Consider the following 27,710-nt stretch of genomic DNA (forward strand, 5'->3'; position numbering starts at 1 on the left):
CTCCAAGACATATTCGTGTGGCTAAACTGAGCTTCTAGCCCTGACTCCCTTGGCTCACAAACCCATGCTCTTTCTTAGATATTCTGGTAACTTCTGAAAGATTTTGGCAATGGCCTTTTTAAACTTATTATGCCTAAAGAGAAACAGGCCCTATTCAGTTTTGTCCCATGTTGGTAGATTCAACATTTACACGAGAAATTATTATCCCTGTTTACGGACTTGTTGGCTCTTGGGAAAGCAAGTGTACCATAAATATAAAATATTGCAATTTAATCTCTATGAGATGATGGAGGTTCACTAAACTAGTGGTAATTATTTCATGATGTATGTAAGTCAAATCATTATGCTGTAAACTTATACAGTGTGGTATGTCAATTGTGTCTCATTAAATCTGGAAGAAGAAAAAGAAAAAAGAACCCCCCCCAAAATTGCAATTTAACTGACAATTTGTTTTATTATTATTATTATAAATTTATTTATTTTTGGCTATGTTGGGTCTTTGTTGCTGTGCGTGGGCTTTCTCTAGTTGCGGCGAGCGGGGGCTACTGTTCTTTGTGGTGTGCGGGCTTCTCATTGCAGTGGCTTCTGTTGTTGCGGAGCGTGGGCTCTAGGCGCGTGGGCTTCAGTAGTTGTGGCACATGGGCTCTAGAGCACAGGCTCAGTAGTCGAGGCGCACGGGCTTCAGTAGTTGTGGCTCGTGGGCTCTAGAGCGCAGGCTCAGTAGTTGTGGTGCACAGGCTTAGTTGCTCCGGGGCACATGGCATCTTCCCGGACCAGGGCTCAAACGCGTGTCCCCTGAATTGGCAGGCGGATTCTTAACCACTGTGCCACCAGGGAAGTCCCTGAGAGTTTTTTTAAAATTAATTAATTAATCAATTAATTTTAAACATCTTTATTGGAGTATAATTGCCTTACAATGTTGTGTTAGTTTCTGCTGTATAACAAAGTGAATCAGCTATATGTATACACATACCCCATATCCCCTCCTATTTCCTGCATCCTCATGTCCATTCTCTACATCTGTGTAACTGACAGTTTATAATCTCCGAACAGAGACTCAGGATCTGAAATGTCCAAGGTCTGTGTGCATGTTTATGAGGGTCAAACGTTGCAGGAATTATCATCCTTGTTTTATATGGATGGATACAAACTCACTGTACTGTTTTCTTGGCCAAAGTGTTAATCAAGGGAATACGGATGTAGGAAATAGGATCTCTGCTCATAGATCAAGAGCCAACATTAGAATGACCTTGAGCTAGTTAAAGAATTTCCGACCTTGACTAGAACTGTTGGAGGAGGAAGATTTGTGTGAAGCCCTGCAAGGGAATGCTTCTCCAGAGAACTCAGCCCACGCTGTTGTAGCTGTTGACACAGCATGATTTGAACACGCAGGTCCAAATGCATCTCTTTGTGATCGGCAAAGCAAGGGTGGGACAGGAGGAGGAGCAACCATTCTGGAAAAGGAAAATGGTTGAAGTTGGGGTGGTGGGCGGGGGACAGCACAGGGCTCCCCCCTTATCGAAGAGCAGTTGAACACATCTTGGAACTGAACGTGTGTCAGCCTTTTGGCAGAGAGAGATGTGTGATTTTTATCTAATAGTTAATAAAGCTTAGGAAGAAAATGCATTCTTTTCATTGCAAAAGTGTGGTGAAAAGCCGGTGGTTTTTGATTTTGTTTTTTCTCTTGGGAGGGGATGGAGGGTGTCAAGGGGAACCTTCTGTCATTTAATCTCTCCATTTTCTCCCCAGGAATGATTTAGATTATATTGTCCATGTTGCCTTGTCTGTATTCCTTAAATATTTGGTTTAAGCAGTTATTAATGACAACAATGACCACTTTCCTATGTGATCCTTCATCCCTCCTGACTGCCCACAAATAGCAAAATGATTTCTGAAATCAGTCACTTGCCAGGCTCACTCAATCTTTTTGGAGCATCTACATGTTGGACTTCTGTCCAGCACTGTATTTGATTCTGTAGGAATATACCTTCAAGGGATTGAAGAAATGGCAAGCAAATGCATTCTTTTCCCCAAGTGAATAAACAGTTATTAAGAACTCAGAACACTTCCCATTAATCATGATCAGGTTCCAAGACCCTCCCGTCAAAACCTTTTGAATCCATAATGAAGCCAGACCATAAAACTAATAGTCCAAACCTGATTTTTGGGTCCTAGAAGTAGGAGAATTACTACATGGAGAGGAGAGACGATCCAAGAGAAAGAGAGCGTGTGACATTTGAAGGTTTAAGTAAATTTATAGTTTATAAAATTTGAGATGCTTTCCCTTGACATGACACTAGAGGGCAGTATATACAGTCAAACCTCGTAATGGAACCGGCTATTGAATTCTTATCATTTCCAGTTATGCTTTATTATGTTCAATGTCACCCCTTAATTCTTTTCGTTTCATTAAATAAATAAAGGGAAAAAGACATTGAAATTATATACAGCCATAACAAGAAATATCTTATGAGGATAAAGAATTTTGTTAAATTTTACGAAAGTAATGCATAAGCAATTTAAAAAATGAAATGGTATTAAAAGGTTTTTTAAAAAAATTTATTGGAGTATATTTGATTTACACTGTTGTGTTAGTTTCAGGTGGACAGCAAAGTGAATCAGTTATACATATACATATATCCACTCTTTTTTAGATTCTTTTCCCATTTAGGCCATTGCAGAGTATTGAGTAGAGTTCCCTTTGCTACACAGTAAGTCCTTATCAGTTTTCTATTTTATATATAGTAGTGTGTATGTGTCAATCCCAATCACCCAATTTATTACCCCCCCCCCGACCCCCTGGTAACCATAAGTTTGTTTTCTACATCTGTAACTCTATTTCTGTTCTGTAGATAAGTTCATTTTAGGTTCCTAAAAAGAAGGTTTGCCTTCTTTTTAGGTTCCACATTATAAGTGATATCATATTTGTCTTTCTCTGTCTGACTTACTTCACTCAGTATGACAATCTCTAGGTCCATCCATGTTGCTGCAAATGGCATTATTTCATTCTTTTTTTATGGCTGAGTAAATATTCCATTGTATATATGTACCACATCTTCTAAAAGGTTTTTTCTTAAATGAAGAAAAGTTCTCTTTCCCTCTCTCCCATCCTGTTTCCTGTAGCTTTCCTGGAGTTTGTGTTCATATGTCTAAATAGTATGTGCATACTTGTATTTCTTGAGACAGTTATTTGGTTTATTTTTAATGACATCAGAAATCATTGTTTACTACATAATTGTTAGAATTTTAAGTTTTCATCTTGGTACTTTTTACCCAGCTTCAACAAGCATCAATCTTCTCTTATTTGTGTTTGATTATCCCTACATTCCTCCTTGCCCTCTTAATTATTTTAAACAATTTCTAAACAATATATCATCTTACATTTCCTTTTTTGATACTTTTTAACTTAGAGCTAATAATTGCCTTTAAAAAATTACGTAGTTTTTATTAATTCATTATCATTAATTTTATTTTAACAGTTTTCCATCCGATATATGAAATGCCTATCTATGTAGGTAGAATTTTTGTGTATATAAAACAAATAAATTTTAGGTACATAAAGTTTAAAAAATAAGTGGTCTGACGTATTAGATAATCTATTCATTTTATTTCTCCTCCAGGGAACATTTGTTTGCACACCCCTCCCGCTCAGTTTAGACTTGTTACTTGCTAATTCTGCTGAATATTCTCATCCTGGAATTTCAAATATCCTGAGGGTTTTTTTTTTCTTTTTCTTTGCTGCTTTGTGTTGGATGCCTTATTTCCTGGGTCTATTTCCCCGCTTTCTTGACTTACTTCCTTGAGTGGCTGCAGCCCCTTCTAACTGTTTCCTAAGAAGAGTATAAGGCAAGTTTATCCTCCTTCAGAATTTTGAAAGATTTGCTCCATTGGGTTCCAGAAGTCCGATGTCATTCTGATTCTTCTTCCTTTGTAAGTGAACTTTGTGACCAGTCAGTCACACAGGCTAATTTAATGAAGGGGCCTTAGATTTCTGATTCTGGTACAGCTTTCGGTCTTTGAAGGAAAGGCACCATAAGTACTAACTAAGAATACCGGTAGCTGGAATTGGGTTCACCTTTATATATACCTCTTTGTATATATACCTCTTTGTATCTGGTAGTATTTTGCTTCCCATTCCTTTGTAAATAACCAGTTTTCTAAAAATTCATGGTGTTGTGGCTTGATGTGGGTCTTTTTTTCCCATTGCGATGGACACTTAGGCCTGTGAATGACATGGCCAGTATTTTCTGTTTTGCCTTGCATGGCTCTGAGGTTGAAGAGTGAATTGACTGGATCGATTGCAGTTCCAATGGTATAGTCATTGCTGAGTGTTTTTGAGGCCTTTTTAGCTTCTCACTGGTTCACTATTTATTCCCAGGGCTTCGCTTTTGCTTTCTTGGCTCTGTATTTATGTCTTTGAGATATTTTGAGGACTTCTTCAAAAAAGTAGCTTGGTGATGTTGATTTCGAAGGTCGAGAGTTTCACTGCTATTGAGGGCTTTACTGTCCCAGGTCTTTAGACTTAAAGACAATGAAAATGTGTAGTTAGTAAGGATGGGTTTTAAATATGGTGCACTGTTATTTAATCACTGCTCATATGTTAACTCTGTCAAAGTGGTTTGAGTGGCCTGTATAATGTCCACGAGGAGGTGTGACTTGGTGTTCAACCAGAATTGGTTGGTAGTGGTCACATGCCTGTTCTGAGCTGTGAATGGTGAATGCTTGGCAAGTACAGTTAAGAGTTTTGAGTTTCAAAACTGTCTGATGGGCTTCCCTGGTGGCGCAGTGGTTGGGAGTCTGCCTGCCGATGCAGGGGACATGGGTTCGTGCCCCGGTCCGGGAAGATACCGCATGCTGCGGAGCGGCTGGGCCCGTGGGCCGTGGGCGCTGGGCCTGTGCGTTCGGAGCTTGTGCTCCGCAACGGGAGGGGCCGCAGTGGTGAGAGGCCCGCGTACAGCAAAAAAAACAAAAAAAAACTCTCTGATGCTGCTCAGTGAGATTCACATGTGCTTTATTTAGAGCTGGTCCTGAAATGGTCTTCCAGATTACCCCCTCTTAGTTTGGCATGTTGTTGTTCTAAACCCCAAATGAAGATTCTTCTAAAGATTCCTTTTCTAATTAACTAATGGTACTAGGCAGTTTTTCATTCGAGATGGAGCCATTCAGTAAAGTGGAAACCAGCACCTCCTCTTCAGCACATCTGCTAGGGAGCAGATTGATAGAAATACTGCTCCGTGGTTCATTTTGGCCTCATTCCAGCTGAGCTCTAGATTAAAACTACTTCAGCGTTTCCCCGTCTGTCTCCTTCATCCTGATTTTGTGTTATTCTATCTTAATTTTCTTATGTACCTTGGATCAGTGAATGTGCTATTTTCCTCGTAACGTCGTTCACCAATTCTAATCCTCTCACTCCTTTTCTGCAAGCTCAAAGATATCTCTGCGGTGCCACTATTTTTCCTGAGCACTAGCTCCGAGTTCCTGGGGGAGGATTCATTTTCAAGGCGTGGTATCTGAATGGCCTGGACCAGAACACCCGGCCGCTATCCACTGCTCATTATTAGATGGAGGGGACCTGACAGTGTGGTAGGAAACCTGAGTGAAATGGCTGTTCAGGGTGGTCATCAGTAACAGGTGGCTGGTCTGAAGGGTCTGGCTGGGCAGATGGCACTGCTCTGGGGCCCCTGCATGCCAGTTCAGCTCGACAGTTGCAGAGGAGGGAATTGGCTCTGATGTTTCCCTGGGCCGGGATCTCATCTATGGACTGGACTTCATTACGTACCAGCAGATGGGAGAGTCAACCCAATAACTTTCCACTTCCCAGTTGGGAACTAATTCTGGGAAGATGTTTGGCTCTGTCGGCGCAGTGCAAAGAGCCGCTTTCCTGGCTAACAGGAACCCGCAGACATTTGGCACATGGAAATTTACACGCAGGCACATGCCCGAGGCCCATGAGTCTTAGCCCTCACCAGATATGTAACAAGTGGGAGACTTCTGGCTTTTCACTTGAGAAATTTCCAGTGCAAGTCCATGGAAGCTTCCCCACGGGCCTTTTAAAGGCTGGACTGCTTTCTTCTCCCACAGTCACCACCAGCATGCAGAACCTCCCCTCCTGTGGGTGCTGCAGGATCACAGCTGTCGCCGGACTGCCTAGCAACAAAGCAGATTCCATCCGTTCCAGCCTCAGATGCCAATTATTTTCAGTGCCTACCAGTTCTCTGGGTAGTATTAGAATCAAGGAAGAGGCAGAGAACTGAAAAGTGATGGTTTCCTTGCATCAGGGTACAGTTAACATCCTAAAAAATCAAATACTCAAGGTCTGTTTCCCTTGAAGGGTAGGGTCACTTAACGATTCACTGAAGGGCATCGGTTTGAATCCTCTGTTCCCCTCTCAGGTACCCCATCCTTTCATCCTGGAAGTCTTTTCCTCCATCCCCTAGTATCTAGCCAACTCTCAGATGTTTCCTCAAAGTAAGTAAATAGGGCCTCAAGGTCAGAATGGAGACCACCTCCTGAACAAAAGCCACTTCACACGTTTTTGTTAGATTAGGTTCCCACAGCTGGGATTATCTCTGTACTAAAAGCTGTTTGTGTTGGGCTGCTCTAGTGCATTATTAGAGGCACTGAAATCTACCCCACCTCCCTTTCTATTGTACCTCTGGTCTTCTAGTCTTTCGATGAGCTTATAGTTATAACAACAACACAACGTAGAATGGGAGAACAGTAGCTATGCTTTTCTTTCGATATTTCCAGAGAAGGAATCTGTACAATTTCCTGTAATCAAGGACTGCACAAGGTCTGAGTGAATTTTGAATTTATTTTATATAGGGACCAGTGTAATGTGATGCTCCCGTAGAGCTGGGAGTGACCATAGATCTTTGACGTTCCCCAAGCCTCAGGAATCCCTCCAAGAGCATCCCTAAAAGATGTTGCCTCAGTCTGTCCTGAATCTTTTGGGTGATGGAAGATCTCACTCTTCTTTTAGAAGTCAACTCTTGAAAGGTGAAGTTTACATATAACAAATGCACACATTCTAAGTCAGCAGTTGGTGACAATTTATCAGTTAAGACATTTCCCCTGTGCCCCTCTGTAAGCCAGTCTGCCCCTACTCCCTGCTCTCCCTTTGATCTGATTTCTATCACTATAGGTTAGTTTTGCTCGTTTAGAGACTTTGTATAAATTGAATTGCACACTGTGGACTCTCTTTTGTCTGGCTTCTGTCTCGCAGCATATATTTGAGATTACTCTATTTTCCAGTCAAAAAGAGATGAAACTCTGATCTGTAGCCCACACTGACAGGCAATAAAACTCATGCCCCTTCTGCCTGGATGATTTTTTCTTTGGTGGGAGTGTGGCCTGGGGGTGACTAACTGTCTGGAGTTGCCCAGGACTCACGTGGTTCCTCGGATACAGGCTTCTCACTGATAAAACTGGAGAAGTCCCAGGCAAGGTGGGATGAGTTGGTTGCCCTAGCCCCCTCTACTAGATACCGTAGAGAACATTAGGGCACCAGGGGGATGAGCATCTAAACAATAGAGGAAAGGCAAGAAAAATGGACATTTTATGTTTCTTCACCTTAAGGCTCGGCTACAAGGGACCCAACTCTGGGAGAATCCCTCTGGAAGCCATGCAGCTATAAGCCATGCAGCTGGAGGACTGGGTTTGTATCACTTACCTGATTTCAACTGATTTTTTTAAAAAATATTTTTTATAGTTTGGTTCCCTATTAAGGACATACTATGCTTCCTTACTTTTCTGCTTTCCAGGATACTATATTAAGAGCTCTGACATTGCCAACAGTTAATACTTTTGTGATCAAAAAAATTGGGAAAGCACCAAGATTAACAAATTAAAATAATAATTATTACTTCAAGGTGCTTGGTTTGATGGGCTCCAGCTTGATTATTTTGATATGTTTAATCTTAAAACTCCAAACACTTTTTCAACTGAATTACAAGGCGTTGCGCTAACGTGGCTTCTCTGAGGATGTGTGCTAATCTCTCGTTTATATCTGAAATAATTCATTCCCTGGATGTTAGCCGAACACATTCACCTGCTGATGTTCAAGGAAGCTGTAATCTGCCTGCTCTCCTTCTGGGGGCGGATGAAATTCCTGGCAGTTAACTGTGCCACATAATTTTCCACATAAATTCTGAAATATGATACTCTTACAAGCATGCAAGACTCCAAGGGCAATCTTTCCTAAGTGGCACTGGGGTGATGTGGCAGTTTTGGGCTGTATCTGTGAGCCTTTACGTGTTATACAAAGTTTGTGAGACTTTTTTAATGCTTCTCTTCAGAGAGGTGTCTCATTTTTTTCCTCTAATTTTTGGATGTTTAAAATTTACACAATTAAGGCATAAATATATCACTAACGCAATTAAACAACAAAGAAATCTACCAAGCAAAGAAGGAAAGTTCAACCTTACTTCCTTAATCCCCATCCCAGTTAGATTGTTGGTGATCCTTCAGAATTTTTATGTATAATTGAATTCAGCCTGTGGTTTTTTGTTTTTGTTTTTGTTTTTTTTAATACGGTACACGGGCCTCTCACTGTTGTGGCCTCTCCCGTAGCGGAGCACAGGCTCCGGATGCGCAGGCTCAGCGGCCATGGCTCACGGGCCCAGCCACTCCGCAGCATGTGGGATCTTCCCGGACCGGGGCACGAACCCGTGTCCCCTGCATTGGCAGGCGGACTCTCAACCACTGCGCCACCAGGGAAGCCCCCAGCCTGTAGTTTTGTCTGTTTTTTTCTTAAACTGAATCATACTGTAGATATATATTAGTTTTTCCATTTAAACATATGTTTTAAAGATTTTTGTCATGTTAGACTATATCAATTTACTTCATTATTTTTAAAGTTATGTTGATTTATTGGTATAGAGGCACCTAAGTTTAGTTAACTATTCCCCTGTCAATGGTTATTTAGGTTGCTGTTTTTCTGTTACATTACCATGAACATACTTCTATGTCTTTGCCCATATATACTCTTATTTCTCTAGATATTTGAGAATAGAGTTGCTGTGTTAATGGATAAATTAAGTTAAACTTTGGTACATAGTGCCAGGTGGGTCTCGACAAGGCTGTACCAATTTCCCCTCAAAGTCTGAATTCTTTTAACATGTGAAAAATTTAAAACAAAATGAAAATGGTATGTATGTGTATAGCTGATTCACTTTGTTATACAGCAGAAACTAACACACCACTGTGAAGCAATTATACTCCAATAAAGGTGTTAAAAAAAAATGAAAATGGATAATTAAATTTTGCAAGCTCAAACAGCAAATTGGGAATTTGCTCTGCTTTTAATAAAATCTTATTTGTTGCTTACTTATACATTTGATTCCTATAAAGCTCAGAAAGGACAAGACACTTGGCTTATTGATTTAACTTGCCAGTTATAATTTCATGGACTTTGCATGAGCTCAGGATTAGAATGAATTTTAATGATTTTCCATGACTGACTGCTAAGATGTTTCCATAGAATAAACACTAATGAAACTGTGGTCAGCATAGAATAGTCCAGAAATGACCTCCGCCTAGAAGATCTTCCATACCAAAGATCAGTTAAGAGTCTAGTTCTTTAGCTTTTCCTATCTCATTTTTTAATTTTTATAACTCACTAATTCTTTCTCAAATCATTGACTCTGTCAAATTTTTTTTTGAAAAGAATTAATAACTGGATGTCAAAGTGTTGCTAAGGCTTCATTATTTTTTTATGGGGTGGTAGTATTACTAGTCTACCATTAAGTACTACCATAAGTAATTAAAATAAAATTGCTATATTTGTCAGAGTAAATGAGGCAGGAGAAAGGTCCTAAGATGATGTAGTGATTTTCTCATCAATTCATTTCACCTCTTTCTCCCTAACTTAATATATCCTTTTATGTTTTTTTTAAAATAAATTTATTTATTTTACTTGTTTTTATTTTTGGCTGTGTTGGGTCTTCATTGCTGCACACGGGCTTTCTCTAGTTGCAGCGAGCGGGGGCTACTGTTCGTTGCGGTGCGTGGGCTTCTCATTGCAGTGGCTTCTCTTGTTGCAGAGCACAGGCTGTAGGCATGTGGGCTTCAGTAGTTATGGCTCGTGGGCTCTAGAGCACAGGCTCAGTAGTTTTGGCGCACAAGATCCCACATGCCGCGGAGCACCTACTGAGCCTGCGCTCTAGAGCCCGTGAACCACAACTACTGAGCCCGCATGTAGAGCCTGTGCTCCGCAACAAGAGAAGCCACCGCAATGAGAAGCCCATGCACTGCAAGGAACACCCAACGCAGCCAAAAATAAATAAATATATTTATTTATTTAAAAAAAAAGTGGCTTAGTAATCAAGGCATTTATTTCTTAAATCAGCCAGAAATCTGGGCTAAGATACCCTGTTTGTTCAGCAGTTCACCATGTCACAGAAGCATCCTTCTCCTCTGCCATTTCTGCACATGGTCATCTAACGGCTGTGGCTGCTGAAACCTCTGACCTCAGCTACCTGAGCGTGTCCATCAACCCCCAGACTGTGTGTGATGGCCTCCCTCTCCGAGCAGCCTCATTTTCTCACTCCATGTCTTGTACTTTTGCTCCCAAACACCTGCTCACTTGTTGGCACTGCAGCTTTGGAGGGCAGGTGGGGATATACTGAGCCACGAAGCAAGACATCTCACCTGTTAGGCTTCCCGCGTCAGGATGAGAGTGTATGAGGGGATTTTCATTTCTGATTTTGGGGCCCACGGTCTCTATAGGATAGGGTGTGTTTTGGGACAACTTTTATCTTTCTTTGAGTATGAACAATTGCAGCATGAAGTATTCTCACTGTGAGTTCTCTTCGAGCCATGTTAGCTGTGACTCTGCTGAAGGGTTGCAGTGAATATGTTCTTATTTGAATCTTACCTACGCAGGCTCACAGGCCGGCACGCTGGCACGCTCATGCACGCCCAGACACTCCTGCACCCCCATGGGAAACTGCTTTCCTTTGGGAGTATGGTTGCTCTTCCTTCTCCTCCCAGTCCCCTCTACCCTCTGGTGGTTCTGTTATGTTTTTTTAGTGTGATAAAATTTCTTGTATCGAGCATTTATTATATGAGGAATTGGATGAAAAAATTTAAATAAAATAACAATTATAGGAAAGTATTTATGTTCTTTGCTTTATGCGTTTACTGTCTCTTTTGGACTGCCATAGGAGGGGTGCATTTTATTTGTTTATGGTATCAAACTTGGGCCTATAAAATATAATTTATTCATTATGTTACTAAGGATTCTTAATGTAGACCTAAAATCCTTGGTCAAGATTAGATTTTCTGTGTATATTAGAAAATCAAGCTGAGAGTATCCTAGACATGATTAACTTTGGAGGACAGTTCTTTCTTCCTTTCTTCCTTTCTTCCTTTCTTTCTTTTTCTTTCTTTCTTTCTTCCTTGCTTTTTCTTTCTTTCTTTCTTTCTTTCTTCCTTCCTTCCTTCCTTCCTTCCTTCCTTCCTTCCTTCCTTCCTTCCTTCCTTCCTTCCCTTCTTTCTCCCTTTCTCCCTTTCTTTCTTCCTCCCTCCCTCCCTCCCTCCCTCCTTCCTTCCTTCCTTCCTTCCTCATCGCATGGCTTGCAGGATCTTAGTTCCCCAACCAGAGATCGAACCCAGGCCCTGGCAGTAAAAGCACCAAGTCCTAACCACTGGACTGCCAGGGAATCCCCTGGAGGACAGTGCTTTATTCTGCACTGTTCTCTCTTGGGTAGAGAGAGACTCTAAGGAAAGTTTATTTTTCCAGGTCATAGCTTCCAACTAGGGTCAAAAAGTGGCTCAAAGGCTAAGTGGGATGGAATGATTTGGCAGTTCTGTATCTACCTGGTGGGTAGACTTGCTTTGGAAAAAGCAGTCAGTTGTTATTTATTTATTTATTTGGTTGCACCAGGTATTAGTTGCAGCAGGCGTGCTCCTTAGTTGTGGCTTGCCAGCTCCTTAGTTGCGGCACATGTCCTCCTTAGTTGTGGTTGGTAGGCTTTTAGTTGCGGCATGTGTGGGATCTAGTTCCCTGACGAGGGATTGACCCCGGATCGTCTGCATTGGGAGCGTGGAGTCTTAACCACTGTGCCCCCTGGGAAGTGCCTCAGTTGTTGTCTTGATCCTTGGTTTCAGAGGATGTCATTAGCTTGGAGATAGTTTGCTGTATACGGGATTGACTTCTGTAAAATGTCCCTCCAGCCAAGCGTCTAAGGCAGATGCATGGATGGCCTGCTCTGAAGTTCTAGTTGCTAGTTCAGAGTTTAGATTTTTGTCCCACAAAGTGGAAAAATTGGGAGAATAAATATTGAAATGACTGTGTATTCTCAATGGAATAATACTACACAACTGTTAAAAAGACTAGGGCAGCCGTCTCTGCCCTGACATGGACATATCTCCATGGTAGTTTCATGGACAATGCCAGGTTCACAAGCGTGTGGATAGCCTGTATTCATTTAGGTAAGCAAAATTTCCTTAATTCTAAAAAGCATTGTTCTTTTTCAAATTTAATATCTCTGAAGTCAGCATGTATTTTGCATTTCTAGCCTTCCCCTGAGCATCGGCAGTAATGTAGTTGCGATTGCCTGTGTGGGCACGAACTGGGCTGTCCTTCCGCCTGGCACGATGGGACCGCTGCAGCCCTTGGATGTTTCCATCCACAAACCAGTGAAGGGTCATTTGAGGAAAATATGAGTCAAGTTGGTGTCGGAAACCTTTCTTTGACATCTTCTGGTCACGCCAAGAAAGCATCGGCATCAAACTTGGGAATGGGTGTCAGTGGTTTGGGAGAAAAATCTCAGAGGTGATAGTGGAGCGCTCTTTTAAGCAGTGCTGTATTGCTAGCAGTCTTTTTTCTTTTCTTTTTTTAAAAATAAATTAATTTTATTTATTTGTTTTTGGCCGCGTTGAATCTTCGTTGCTGTGTGCGGGCTTTCTCTAGTTGTGGCCAGCGGGGGGCTGCTCGTTGTTGTGCTGTGTGAGCTTCTCATTGCAGTAGCTTCTCTTGCTGGGGAGCACAGGCTCTAGGCACGCGGACTTCAGTAGTTGTGGCACACGGGCTCAGTAGTTGTGGCTCGTGGGCTCTAGAGCGCAGGCTCAGAAGTTGTGGTGCATGGGCTTAGTTGCTCCGCAGCATGTGGGATCTTCCCGGACCAGGGCTCAAACCCGTGTCCCCTGCATTGGCAGGTGGATTCTTTTTTTTTTTTTTTTTCTTTGCGGTACACGGGCCTCTCACTGTTGTGGCCTCTCCCGTTGCGGAGCACAGGCTCCGGATGCGCAGGCTCAGCTATTATGGCTCACGGGCCCAGCCGCTCCGCGGCATGTGGGATCTTCCCGGACCAGGGCACGAACCCGTGTCCCCTGCATCGGCAGGCGGACTGTCAACCACTGCGCCACCAGGGAAGCCCGGCAGGTGGATTCTTAACCACTGTGCCACCAGGGAAGTCCCCCAGAAATATTTTTCTTAATGACACTAAAAATAATGGTACATCTTATAATTTATTTTTCCTAGATTCAATTAAAGGTGACTCCCTTCCATAAAACCTCAGTGGGGATGGAAGAACAGTAGTTATGTAGGCCTGTTTTAGAATAAATCATTGAAAAGGGATCATTTTGAGGGAATGTGCTAAAGGAAGTAATCACCCCCGGTCACCCCTCTTCCTGCCCAACTGTATTGGGTGTATTTATTCAGAGGTTTTAAATCTGAATTTGTGCGCTTGGTTTAAGGAATCAGAAAAGGTACATCAGGCCCCTGTTTAGTTCAGAGCATGAATTTCAACCTCGCAGTAACCATGCTTGGGGAGGATGATTGGCAACTTAAATTTGCATAATGGCACCTTTACACTGGTTCAAGAGGAGTCTGTTCTGGCCTTCCTTCAGCCGTGCCCCTGCATACAGGGCAAAGAGCCCACAGACCAAGTCACTTGCTCACCTGTGGCCATGGAGCCCATGCCTCTGCACTTAGGCATCACACTTCATGCACCAGGATCCCAGAATTCCCTGCCCCCAATGCCAAGGTGGAGCCCACTTCCAGATCCTGCACTGGCCGCTTCTCTGGTTTATCCTCCCAAGAGCAAACTGGGCTGTCAGTATGCACCCCTGGGCTTGAAGGATGGCCAAGGGGGTGACTGCAAACGTGTGGCATGTAAAAGAAAAATTTTGCGCCAGACACTTGTTAAAAACAGCAAGATAGATTTTATTCAAGTTTCTGTAATAGAGGAGAGAGACTTCGTATAGAACTGAGCTCAACTCCAAGTCCAGCAAAGACAGCTGGGGACCAGCAAGCAGTGAGGGGGTCAGCAGAGGGAAAATTACTAAGAGGATATCAATGGCAGGATGATTCTTGCTAAACTGGCTTAACAGGATTCTTTTTTTTTTCTTTTTTAAAATTATATTTATTTATTTATTTATTTTTGGCTGCGTTGGGTCTTCGTTGCTGCGTGCGGGCTTTCTCTAGTTGCGGTGAGTGGGGGTTACTCTTCGTTGCAGTGCAGGGGCTTCTCATTGTGGTGGCTTCTCTTGTTGTGGAGCACGGGCTCTAGGTGCGTGGGCTTCAGTAGTTGTGGCACATGGGCTCAGTAGTTGTGGCTCGCGGGCTCTAGAGCGCAGGCTCAGTAGTTGTGGTGCACGAGCTCAGCTGCTCTGCAGCATGTGGGATCTTCCCGGACCTGGGCTTGAACCCGCGTCCCCTGCATTGGCAGGCGAATTCTTAACCACTGCGCCACCAGGGAAGGCCACAGGATTCTTGCTAAAGGCAGCCGGGGGACTGAGCCGTCGAGTGTCGGGGGTGAGGAGCTTGGTCAGACGTCAAGGTGGGGCATTCTCCCTAGACCAACATAGCCGGATTCCCTGCTGAAACTGGGCTCTGCAGGCCAGGGAGGTGGCCAGCCGAGCTTGCGGCGTAGTGAGCAGAGGGCGCAGGACAGAACTTGGACTCGCAGAACGAGGTGTCTGCGTCCATATGCGCAGGGTCCGCACGGTGTGGGACAGAGCCAGGGGTGGAAGGAATGGGGGACAGGCACACCTGCATTCTAGCGTGGAACTTGGAGGGGTCTGAGAGTTCTGAATGGAACCTGCCCTTCAGCTGCAGATTCCTTTGAGGGCCTTGAAAGGTGGGGCGGAGGTTGTCTGGTGGGGACTGTTTCAGTGGTGGAGAAACCTTAGAGACAACACACCGAAGAGCTTCAGGAGGCAGCTGGACAGTGGGGACAGACAGGGCAAGACCCAGAGGAGGGAGAGCAAGTGGGTGTTTCCCCTGTGGTGTCTTGAGCGAATGGAGGGGAAGGTTTGAGGGATTAGGTGTGGGTGAGCCAACAAGTGAGGAAGAATCCTCTCCCTCCTCTTCTCACCCCATGCCAGGCCCCAAAGAGAATCATGGTTTGTGGCAGAGAATGATGTTAATTTTGAATAGATGTTTTCCACATTTGGTGTGAACCGTTGCTGTGCACATTTAAAAGCGTCGTGAATCTATATGTATGTAAAGGTAGAAGGGTAAAACGTTTAGCGGCGTGTTAGATTGATTTATAGCCTTCAAATGTTCAGGCCTATGGTGGGCGGGACTCTCTTTGTACTCCTGCCTCTGGCCCTGCTCTGTTAGGAAGGGGACTACAAAGTTATTGACTGGCCCTCAGCATGGGTTCAATAAGGGGGCTTGAGAAATTTCCACACCCAGGGGTAGAATGGACAGATGCCTAGTTGAACACGTATACTTGAGAGAGGACTACATGACGCAGAATTGATTAAGCGGCAAGTAAAAGGACTCATGAACAGAGAAGATGGGAGAAGAGGGAAGAATATGGGTCTAGAAGTTAGGACTCCTGCCAAAGCCCCTCTGAATTGGCTAGAGCCAGGCTGTCTGCAGAGGTGCCTGTGTGGCATTTTTAGTTAACCCTCAGAACCTTAGAGAAAATAGATGACCTGATGGGGCTGTGTGGGTTGGTTAAGAAAAGCCACGTGAAATGGCTTTAAAAGTAGCAATGAATTATGCAAATGATAATATCATGAGGCAGCCCCTTGGCCTAGATTGTTTTTCCTCCAAAGTTTTAGATTCCTCTACCGGGGTATTTTTGTGGGATCACATTTTATGGGAAAACACCATTTTACAGTAGAGGTTCTTTGTAGAAACAGGTGACCTCTGGGGGACATTGTGTGGGAGCATTTCTTTTTTCTGAGTGAAGGTGTGCCTCTTCCCAAGTGGGCTGGGTTTAAGCTGGGTAGTATTTCCATGAGTGTCTTGGGAGTGCCAAGAGTAAGTTATTCAACAGAATCAGCATTGTAGTGGGGCCAGTGATCTCTCTGGTCCTTTACCATTAGCCAGTCTGAAAACTCTGGCCCCCACCAGGGATCTTTAACTCCAGGTACATGACTCAAACTCAGTTTTCTTCATAGAGTGGGGTTAATAATATGTGTTGCCTTCTGCTTCTACCAGTTTGTGTGGGAACCATAAAAGAAGAGTATATGCCCCTGCAGAAGAAAGGGAGCACATAAACATATCATAAAGGATGGTCACTCCTCTGCTTCTCTGCCATTTCAGATTCAGTCCCCATCGTCAGCAATCTGACATCGTTCCCCAGCATTAATTTTATTCCATTTGTGCTCCAAGTTGCAATTCCCTTTACAGTGCACTTTAGTGCTTAAGATCTCTCTGTCAGCTGTTAAAGGAACGAATGAATTTGTCAGTATTCAGTAAACACAAAATAACCCAGAGAAACGAAAGTTTAAACCTGAAGTTGTTAAATGTAAGAGCCGGTGAAGATGGCTGTATAAAACTACTGAACCAATCATACGCAAGTTAGTCACATTTTTATGGATTTATCATAGTTTAACTGATTTTCATTTCTTTAAAGACCCCAGTTGCAACTCTTGTTTTAGTGGGCATTGCCCTGGAGTCAGAGCTAGATAACTCAGCTGGTTCCTGAGCCACATCTGATATCTTTCAGAAACTGCTCAATATCACCACTCACATTCTAGGTCGTGATATCCTCAAAGAAGTATTTTAGGTCTGTTATGGTTCTAATTTTAGAATTCTGAAGTGTTTACCATCTGAAGCTCTAAGTTTAGGAGAGGAGCTTGCTGGGCAAAATGACATACGTTTTTTAATCTTCCTCAGGGAATTTTAGTTTGGAAGAAAAACCTGTTTTAATGTGATCGTGTGTGTGTGTGTGTGTGTGTGTGTGTGTGTGTGTGTGTGTGTGTCTTAGGGAAGTAACTAGGAAATACTTTTTAAAGTAGCAAATAATGGGAAATGTTTCTGGAAAGTTAGGTCCCTTAAACTTTCCTCTCTATTAAAGAGGCATTCCCCCACTATTAAAGATAGTCCCACTCCTACAAACGAAACAGAATTCAGACGTATGAGAACGTCAAGCTCTCATTTTTAAAAAACTGTGTTTGTTTTTAGGGCACAAATATAAATAAATGTTTCTTGCTTAGATTCTGCAGGCTTTTTTTTCTACTACAGATTGCACATTTGAGGGACCTTATGCTCTTCTCTCCTTCTTCCCAACATCAAAGTTCCAGAAGCAACTTGGCTGAAAGAGCCTGGAAGCCTCGCCTCTAGTTATAATGAATGAAAAGCTCATTAGAACTGGTACCAGTTTCAAGTCTCATTCCTATTACCAACACACAGACCTAGATATTGGCCCTGAAAAGGTCTCAACAGCCATTTTTAGTTCCTCTTATGATACTTCACTGATGTAGCCAAACACTGATGAAAGGCAGGCCCTCTCCATTCTCTGAAGCACTGGAGGTAGGCTTTGTGTCTTTCTGCTCTGCATTTTGGATCTTTGCCTTGGCAACCACAGGGTGAGGCAGCTTAAGAATCACCCATGTGCCAGATAACAGCGCAGACAGCCGCTCGTGTGGCCGTCTCAAGGCACCTGTGCCGGACCCCCCTGTTCATTCTAGACCCACATTAGTTTTAACCGTATTCCCTGCAGTCTCTAATCTTACATCTGGATCCCTGCCTCTGACTCCTATGGGTTGGACTCTGGTTCTTCCTGTCCCAGGCAGATGGCCTTGATTCTCTGCTCTGCCTTTGGTGGAAGCTTTATGTTCTAACTCAAAGTTATGGGTTCAGTTCCCATTGTTGGCCACTTGACCAGCCTAGAACCTTTATGAGCAGCAGCTAGTTCAATGTGATAAATTGCTTTTCCTCTCAAGTTCTCTTTCATGTCTTCATGTTTGGCTATTAACCATTACTGACCATCCAGCTCTGCATGCCATTACATTTCAGGTGTGTGGATGAAATTCTTTTTTCATGCTAAAGGTCCAGTGTAGCAAATGCCAAGTAAACAAATATGTGACCATTTTTAGATGTTAGTCTTTCATTCCTGATCACTGAGAAATGAAAGCCTGTTATCAAGACAGTAGTATGTACTTTCTTCAGCAGTTTCTATGGGCTCAGTATATGTCTTCCAGCATAATTTTATTTGGTTTCTTTTTAACATCTTTATTGGAGTATGATTGCTTTACAATGGTGTGTTAGTTTCTGCTTTATAACAAAGTGAATCAGTTATACATATACATATGTTCCCATATCTCCTCCCTCTTCCGTCTCCCTCCCTCCCACCCTCCCTATCCCACCCCTCTAGGTGGTCACAAAGCACCGAGCTGATCTCCCTGTGCTATGTGGCTGCTTCTCACTAGCTATCGATTTTACGTTTGGTAGTGTATATATGTCCATGCCACTCTCTCACTTCGTCCCAGCTTACCCTTCCCCCTCCCCATATCCTCAAGTCCATTCTCTAGTAGGTCTGTGTCTTTATTCCCGTTTTACCCCTAGGTTCTTCATGACCTTTTTTTTTATTATTATTCTTAGATTCCATATATATGTGTTAGCATACGGTATTTATTTTTCTCTTTCTGACTTACCTCACTCTGTATGACAGACTCTAGGTCCATCCACCTCACTACAAATATCTCAATTTCGTTTCTTTGCTGAGTAATACTCCATTGTATATATGTGCCACATCTTCTTTATCCATTCATCCGATGATGGGCACTCAGGTTGCTTCCATGTCCTGGCTATTGTAAATAGAGCTGCAGTGAACATTGTGGTACATGATTCTTTTTGAATTACGGTTTTCTCAGGGTATATGCCCAGTAGTGGGATTGCTGGGTCATATGGTAGTTCTATTTTTCGTTTTTTAAGGAACCTCCATACTGTTCTCCAAACCTTTCTTGATTAACTGATTCCTCACTGATGTACTGTTGGCATTAAAGAATATATATTTATTAGAGAGAGTGTGCACTGGCATTAAATAATTAATCTTTATGAATTCTACCAGAGAATATGTTTTTTATTATCCTGGAAGAATTTATTTGGTGTGTTTTTCCCCAGTGGATGCTAGAAGATGGATTTTTGTGTGTGTGCCATTTTCTTATATTTAAAAAATCAAATCACAGGGCCAAAAAATCATCAGTGTCTGGAACACCTTAGAAATTCTGTATTACGTATTGTGATAATTGTCTTAATTCTTCTTTCTCAGTTATAGAAATAACTTTTTCCTGATTGGGTCTCCACGCACACAGTCAGGAAACAATGGCTCACCATATCCATCATTTCTGTCTGCACATTATCATGTTTCAGAGATTTCCCCAATTAATCTTGTGGAAGCTGGAATCACTCATAACTCTAATCCTGTTACGCCTTCTTTATTTCTCGATGTGCTTGTTAATTCGTGGCCATCCTGTAGCGGTCTGTAACATAGCGCTATTATCAGCTCTTAAGTCTTTAAAAGCCTCTTGTCTACCATTTTTACTAAGGTTGATTCGCTGCGCTTTGTTGAAATTGATCATTTTGGATTTAAAAAAATATTATTTTCCTGTATATTTGTTCTGGCTAATTTTGCATGATTTCACTTTTTTTCAGTTAATCAATCTGCCAAGCTGGTTGCTTTTCCCTTTTTGGCTTCCTTTCTCTCTCTCTTTTTTTTTTTTGCGATACGCCTGCCTCTCACTGTTGTGGCCTCTCCCGTTGCGGAGCACAGGCTCCGGACGTGCAGGCTCAGCGGCATGGCTCACGGGCCTAGCCGCTCCGCTGCATGTGGGATCTTCCCGGACCGGGGCACGAACCCATGTCCCCTGTATCGGCAGGCGGACTCTCAACCACTGCGCCACGAGGGAAGCCCGCTTCTTCTTTTTTAAGAACTCTCTATCTCTTCATTTCTCCTTCCCTCTCTTAGGCAATGCCTCTGGAAGGAAAGCCAGGAGGCGGTGGAATAAATTCTTTAGAATCAGGATAGACACTTCTCCCATTTCCCTTTTCATAAAATGAGAGAGGGGGTCCCTTTCCTTGATGATTCTCTCCCTGAGCAGTTTCTAGGGTGAAAGCTTCATGACTGACTGCCAGGCATTTTGCAGACACCGTAATATGCTACTTATTTATAGCCTCAAACTCCTCTGTATACTAATCTTACCAGGTGGACTCAAACTTAAACCCCAGAGTTCTTTGGACACACTACATTGTCTTTTCTTCTCCTAGGTACTGACTTTAACATAGATAGCTTACCTCTGCCTCGGAAAGCCCATCACGACTGGGCCCTTTTTCACGAAGAGTCTCCGAAAAACAATTACAAGCTCTTTCACCAGCCAGTCATCACCTTGTTCAACTACACGGCCACCTTCAGCCGGCATTCCCACCTGCCACTAACTACCCAGTACCTGGAGGGCACAGAAGTCCTGAAGTCACTCCGATACCTGGTCCCCTTGCAGTCCAAAAACCACCTTCGGAAAAGCCTCGCTCCTCTGGTGTACGTACAGTCCGACTGTGACCCACCCTCAGACAGAGACAGCTACGTTCGAGAGCTGATGACGTACATCGAGGTCGATTCTTACGGCGAGTGTTTGCGAAACAAAGCTCTCCCTCAGCAGCTGAACGGTCCAGCCTCTATGGACGCTGGTGACTTTTATAGGATCCTTGCCCAGTATAAGTTTATCCTTGCTTTCGAGAACGCGGTTTGCGATGACTACATCACTGAGAAGTTCTGGAGACCTCTGAAACTGGGGGTCGTCCCTGTGTATTACGGATCACCCAGCATCGCAGACTGGCTTCCAAGTAATAGAAGTGCTATCCTGGTATCAGAATTTTCTCACCCTAGAGAACTGGCAAGTTACATCAGACAGCTGGATCACGACGACAGACTGTACCAGGCCTACATAGAATGGAAGCTGAAGGGTGAGATCTCGAATCAGCGACTTCTCACTGCTCTCAGGGAACGGAAATGGGGGGTGCAGGACATCAAGCAGGACAACTACATCGACGCATTTGAGTGTATGGTGTGCACCAAGGTGTGGGATAACATTAGGCTCCAGGAAAAGGTAAGCAAATCCAGGTTTGGCAGAGAGGTGCTGGGATGACCGTCTTGATGTTCTCTGCTGCTCTGCATTATTCTGTTGCAGCTGCCCCATCACTGGTCCTCACTTCTATCAGAGAGGCCAGGCTCTGAGGCAAGGATGACTATTTCATTGCTATTCTTTGAGGACTGTCATGAAGTTTACTAGTCCTGTCCCTCTTCCTGAAGGCCTTAAATTCTCCTTTATTGTTTCTTCTGGAGGATAATATACTGCAGGTGCTGGGCAGTAATACAAGGAAGCTGCAGGGGAAGGAGAAGGCCAAAAAATTTAAAATATGGAAAGTTCTGAATCTCCTCCACATGGTCAGTCCTTTAACCTCTCCATCAAGGCTGTGGTTTATGCCGGACCCCTTATGCTCATGCCCCATGGACTGCCATTTTGAAACTTATTTTCATTTCATATACACACTCAATTAACCTCTCTCTCTCTGTCTCTTTCTGTCTCTCTCTCTCTCTCACTTCCTGTCACTCCCTGATTGTTGCTCTTTCTGTGTGTGGTACACACACATGCTTATTAATATAAAGAGAATATTCAAATAATGTTGGAGATAATCCTTAAAAGACTTCTTTTTCTTAAATTATTAAAATTAAAGTTCTTAGTAACATCTTCAAGTTCTAGATGCTCTTTTTTTTAAATTAATTAATTTTTATTTTTTGGCTACATTGGGTCTTCGTTGCTGCGCACGGGCTTCCTCTAGTTGCAGGGAGCAGGAGGTACTCTTTGTGGCGGTGCGTGGGCTTATCATTGTGGCGGCTTCTCTTGTTGCGGAGCACGGGCTCTAGACACGTGGGCTCAGTAGTTGTGGCACGGGCTCTAGACACGTGGGCTCAGTAGTTGTGGCACGTGGGCTCAGTAGTTGTGGCTAGAGTGCAGGCTTGGTAGTTGTGGCGCACGGGCTTAGTTGCTCCACGGCATGTGGGATCTTCCCGGACCAGGGCTCGAATCCGTGTCCCCTGCATTGGCAGGCGGTTTCTTAACCACTGCACCGCCAGGGAAGCCCTCTAGATGCTCTTAATGTTTATTTGCTTACTTTATTATTTATGACAGGAATGGTTCCACTTTATAGAGAAGCGAATTCATTAAAATGAAACTTGTTGAAAGAAAAAGATTACTTTCAACTATCTTTGAAATCTAAAAAAAAATGAGATGGCCCTACTTGGCTGTCGGCCATCATTTCCTTGACTCCCATATACACATAACGTTTTATCTAAATTCTCTGAAGGCAGACAATTTTGTTAAATATTTAAATGTTTATTTTAGCTAGCATAGAAATTTCAGGCCAAACATAAACCTAAATAGTGTGTGGAATTATTTTAATGTATTGAATACATACTGTATGAGGCTTTCGTGTGCTAAATATGTATATGCTTAGACAAATTTAAAATATGTGAAACATTATTTTCCTAATTTTAATAATGATGAGAATTTAAATTATTTTATCTGGTTTCTTATAACAAAGTTTTATTCATAAAATCTTTATTTTAAGCTGAGTGTCTTGGTCAGCAACAGGAACACTAAATATTACATCATTCTTCTCAGGGAATGCATCCTGATTTCCAGTGACTTCCTTTATGACCTAATTTAGAGGGCCACCTTACAGCAAAAACCAAAAGACACACATACACATGCCACTGCAAAAAACACATGAGAAAGTAGAGACCACATTAATTGCCCACGCTATACCAATGATTGACTCTGAAAATATATCAAGGCAGAAAACAGAACTTCTGAGGATGAAGGTTTGCCTGGGCTCATTTTCACGATCCTTTTCCATGTTGGAGATTATATTCACAGAAAACTGAAAGAAGCACACAAACCCTAACTGCTCCCGCATCTCACAGAAACCCTATTGGGGTGATTACTGGGGACTGGAAAAGAGGGTATAGTGACATTGGGGAATAGCTTTTTCAAAGATATAGGAGGATACATACATTCGTGCATTTCCCACGGAACCAGCTCTCTGGTTGTGGTATTTCAGAGTGCCGGAAGGTGGTGTAGTTGAATGCCCTTCTGTCTGGAGTCTTTGAGGAGAAACAGAGTAAGCTGTCCTCCAGCATGCTCTCATTCCTCCCAGAGAGGTGGTCAGTGGAGGTGACTGGAAGGCTTTGCTTGCATTTCAGAGAACTTGGTACAATTCTCAAACACAAATGTGCTCATTATTGAAAAGCAAAACAAAACATACCATGAAAGTAAATTAAAGGGTATTAGGCCAGCTGTTTTCATTTGTGTTTATAAGATTTGTTACAGCTTATATATATGGTATGCCTTAAAGTAAGCTCTGTAAATGTTTCTTCACTTTTTCTCTTTCAGACAAATAAAAGCTGAAAGAAATAATTTGATCTCCTCAACTCGATTATTTTTTATCTTACAATTGATAGTAGTTTAAATCATGGTATTTAGATGTACAAAACACTATTAGAATATTCAATGCATTTCCCCTTCCTCTATTCTGCTTCCTCCTGTCATAAACGTACAAACCTAGTATATTAGTTATCTACTGCTGTTTAAACAGTAGTGCCACAAACTTAGCGGCTTAAAACAACAAACTTTTGTTATTTCACAGTCTCTGTGGGTTAGGATTCTGGTCATGGCTTACCTGGGTTCTCTGGAAGGCTGCAATCAAAGTGTCAGTCAGGGCTGGGTTCTCATCTAGAGGCTTAACTGGGGACAGGTCTGCTTTCAAACTCACATGCTTGTTGGCAGATGCAGTTTCTTGAGGTTGTAGGACTGAGGGCTTCAGTTTCCTGCTGGCTATAGGCTGTAGGTTGCCCTCAGCTCCTAGAGGCCACCCGCAGTTCCCTGTCCTGTGCTTCCCCCACATGGCTGCTTGCTTCCTTAAAGCCAGCAAGGGAGGGGGAGATGCCAAGACCAGTGCTACAGTCTCATGAGTGTAACCACATACATGTAATCACATACATCCTCTCACCTTTGTCATATTCTATTGGCTAGAGGCAAGTGACAAGTAACACCCACAGTCGAGGGGAGGGGATAACATAAGGGCATGAATACCAGGAGGTGTGGATATCATGGGGCCATCTTGAATCTGTTCCTCACACCTAGCGAATCTGAGTGGGCTTATTCTTGGTGTCGTTTGCTTGATTTATGTAGGGGAAAGTCTTTTAGTATTGAAGAGACCAACCCAGGAGTTAATGTTAGTTAAAGAACATTTATTGATACATTATCCTGTCCTCAAAGAGGCTATAATAGGGGAGACAACATGGAATAACCAGGAATATAACTTTACAGAATTGGGATAAACTTAAAACAATTAGCTTTATTGAGGTATAATTGATGTACAATAAACTGCGTATATTTAAAGTTTACAGTTGGATTAGTTATTACATGTGCAAACGCCTGTGAAACCATCACTTCAGTCAAGATGACAGACATTTCTATTCTCCCCTAAACGTTTCCTCATGTCTGTTTGTAATCTGTCCCTTTTCCACCCGCTTCTTCAGGCAACCACTCATCTGCTTTTTGTCACTTTTGACAAAGAAGCCAAGGCAGTTTTCTAGAATTTTGTATAAATGGAATCATGTAGTGTGTATTCTTTTGTGTCTGGCTTCTTTCATCCTGCATGATAATGTTGACGTTTATCCACAATTCTGTGTGTATCAAGAGTCCATTTCTCTATATTGCTGAAGTTTGGATATACCAAAATTTGCTTATCCACACGCCTGTTTCCAGTTTTTGGCTGTTACAAATAAAGCTGCTGTGAACATTCATGTACAGATCTTTGTATGGATATATGCTTTCACTTCTCTTCCGTAAATACCTAGGAGTGGATTGGCTAGGTCATATGGTAGATGTATGTTTAACATTTTGAGAAACGACTAATTTATTTTCTAGAGTTTCTCCATCTTACATTCCTGCCAGCGTTGTATGAGAGTTCATTCATTAACAGTTGGTGTGTGGTCATTCTTCTAATTTTTGCCTTTCTATTGGGTGTATAGTGTATCTCACTGTGGTTTAATTTACATTTTCTTAATAACTAATGATGTTGAATATCTTTTAATGGCTTATTTGCTGTCAGTATCTTCTTTTGTGATATATCTCTTTAAGTCTTTTACTCATTTTTTAAAAACTGGGTTGTTTGACTTGTTACTCTTGACTTGTAAGAATTCTTTATATACTGTGAATACAAGTCATTTGTCAATTATAAAATTAACAAATGTTTTCTTCCAGTCTGTGGGTTGTCTTTTCATTTTCTTAATAGTGTCTACAGAAATGTAGAGTTTTTAATTTTGATGAGTCCAGCTCATAAATTTTTTCTTTTATAGCTTGTGCTTTTTGTGGCTTGTTTAAAAAAATCTTTGTCTAACCCAGGGTCTCTAAGATTTGCTTCTGTTTCTTCTAGAAGTTTTGTTGTTTTAACTTTGACATTTAGGTCTATGATCCACTTAGAGTTAATTTTTGTGTTGTGGTATAATGTAAGAGTTGAGGTTTGTTTATTTGGATATCCAATTGTATCAGCCTCATTTTCTGGAAAGATTATTCTTTCCTGATTGAATTACCTTGGCTTCTTTTTAAAAAAATCAATTGGCCATATATGCATGGGTCAGTTTCTGTGCTGATCAGTATATCTATATTTGAGTACTGTTGCTTTATAATAAGTCTTGAAATGAGGTAGTGTTAATCTTCCAACTTTGTTCTTCTTCAAAATTATTTTCACTATTTTCGGTCTTTTGCTTTTCCACATAAATTTTAGATTCATTTTGTCAGTTTCTACAGAAATGCTTGATGGGATTTTCATTGGGATTTTGTTGAATCTATATGTCAATTTGGGGAGAATTGACAACAATATAGAGACATTTAATCAATAAGCATGATATATCTGTTCATTTATGTAGGTCTTCTTTAATTTCTTTAAACAGTATTTTGTAGTTTCTGGTGTACAAGTTTTATAACTCTTTGGACAAATTTATCCCTAAGAAGTTCACATTTTTGGATACCACATAAGTGGTATTTTTTTTTAAAAAACCTTTATTTTCCAATTGTTCGTTGCTAGTATATAGAAATAAAATTGATTTTGTATGTTTGACCTCGCATACTGCAACCTTGTTAAACTCACTGATTAGTTCTGGTATCTTTTTTTTTTTTTTGAATTCCTAGGACTTTTCTATGTAAATGATCATGTCATTTACAAATAAAGACAATTTTACTCTTCCCCTGTCCCCCTCAATCTGTCTTTTACTTCTTCCTTTTTCCTCTACTGCACTGACTAGGCATACGCTATGATGGGATTTATGACAGGCCCATCATATCTGCCCCCACATTTAATTTACCTTTCTGACCACTGACAAAAACAAGGTTAATCATGGAAAACGGTGGGGGATGACCATTTACTTAACTTGACAGTAGACCCAACTGCAGCTGCCTTGCTGAATTTGGTATCTGTATAGCAGATCAGAGCTGTTCCAGTCAACTTTTTATGTTAATGCCCATCCACAAGCATCTCTATCTCATTTATAGTAGACTGTCATCATGTCTAAGTTTTAAAGAACCATTCAACCAGCTATTAGGACCAGCTTCAGAACATTGCCGGAACATTGAGTTCCATGTCATAAGTGAGTCCCTCCAGGTCCATAATGCCCTGTTTAGCCTTATATTCCTCCCACCCTCAAGATACGCTACCTCAAGATACACTCTTACACATGCCCCAATTCTTGCCCATACATCCTAACCAGGTCCTTCAGGTCCTTTTGGCATATAAGCTATTTCCTCTCTGAGCCGGGACTCCTTTCTCACGTATGTGCTGAGTGCTGATGATGAACAGTTTACAGCCTTATCAATTTTATTGGTGATTTACTATTGGCAGTGGAACCTTATTGCCATCAGGTGAATAATACTCTCTAGGACGACTTCTGGTACCAACTATTTAAACACAGAAAATGGAAATGGAAGCAGAGGCATTTGTGCTTTGGTTTGACTGGGGGTACAGTCCTAGAAAGGGGGAGTGAGGAGTGGGTGAGTAAAGCAGTGAAGGAACGAGAGCCAGTTTGAGAATGTACTGAACTGAGTGCCTCTAAGTGGGATGCATTGGTTAATCCTTGGGGCGCCACCCCGAGGAGCATTTACTGTATCTCAGGACCATTCTTTTAAGGTAAAGAAGGGGAGAGAACTTATCCGTTGCTGCAGTTTCCCGTTGATCAAAAGTTTGCCCCACTGGGGGCTTCCCTGGTGGCGCAGTGGTTGAGAGTCCGCCTGCCGATGCAGGGGACGCGGGTTCGTGCCCCGGTCTGGGAGGATCCCGCGTGCCGCGGATCTGCTGGGCCCGTGAGCCATGGCCGCTGAGCCTGCGTATCCAGAGCCAGTGCTCCGCAACGGGAGAGGCCACAGCAGTGAGAGGCCCGCGTACCAAAAAAAAAAAAAAAAAAGTCATC

General features: G+C 42.3%; 1 protein-coding gene across 6 annotated transcripts in view; it reads left to right on the top strand.

The window, feature by feature from the left end:
• The window catches only part of FUT10 (fucosyltransferase 10), a 122,075-nt gene that overhangs the window by 55,233 nt on the left and 39,132 nt on the right, over positions 1 to 27,710 (top strand). For all 6 annotated transcript variants that reach the window (XM_060136337.1, XM_060136341.1, XM_060136340.1 and 3 more), the window contains one exon: positions 20,456 to 21,291. In XM_060136337.1, the coding sequence (XP_059992320.1) occupies positions 20,456 to 21,291 (836 nt within the window). The remainder of the gene's footprint in view (positions 1 to 20,455; positions 21,292 to 27,710) is intronic.

The sequence above is a fragment of the Lagenorhynchus albirostris genome, chromosome 21 (assembly GCF_949774975.1).
Source record: "Lagenorhynchus albirostris chromosome 21, mLagAlb1.1, whole genome shotgun sequence".
Lineage (NCBI taxonomy): Eukaryota > Metazoa > Chordata > Mammalia > Artiodactyla > Delphinidae > Lagenorhynchus > Lagenorhynchus albirostris.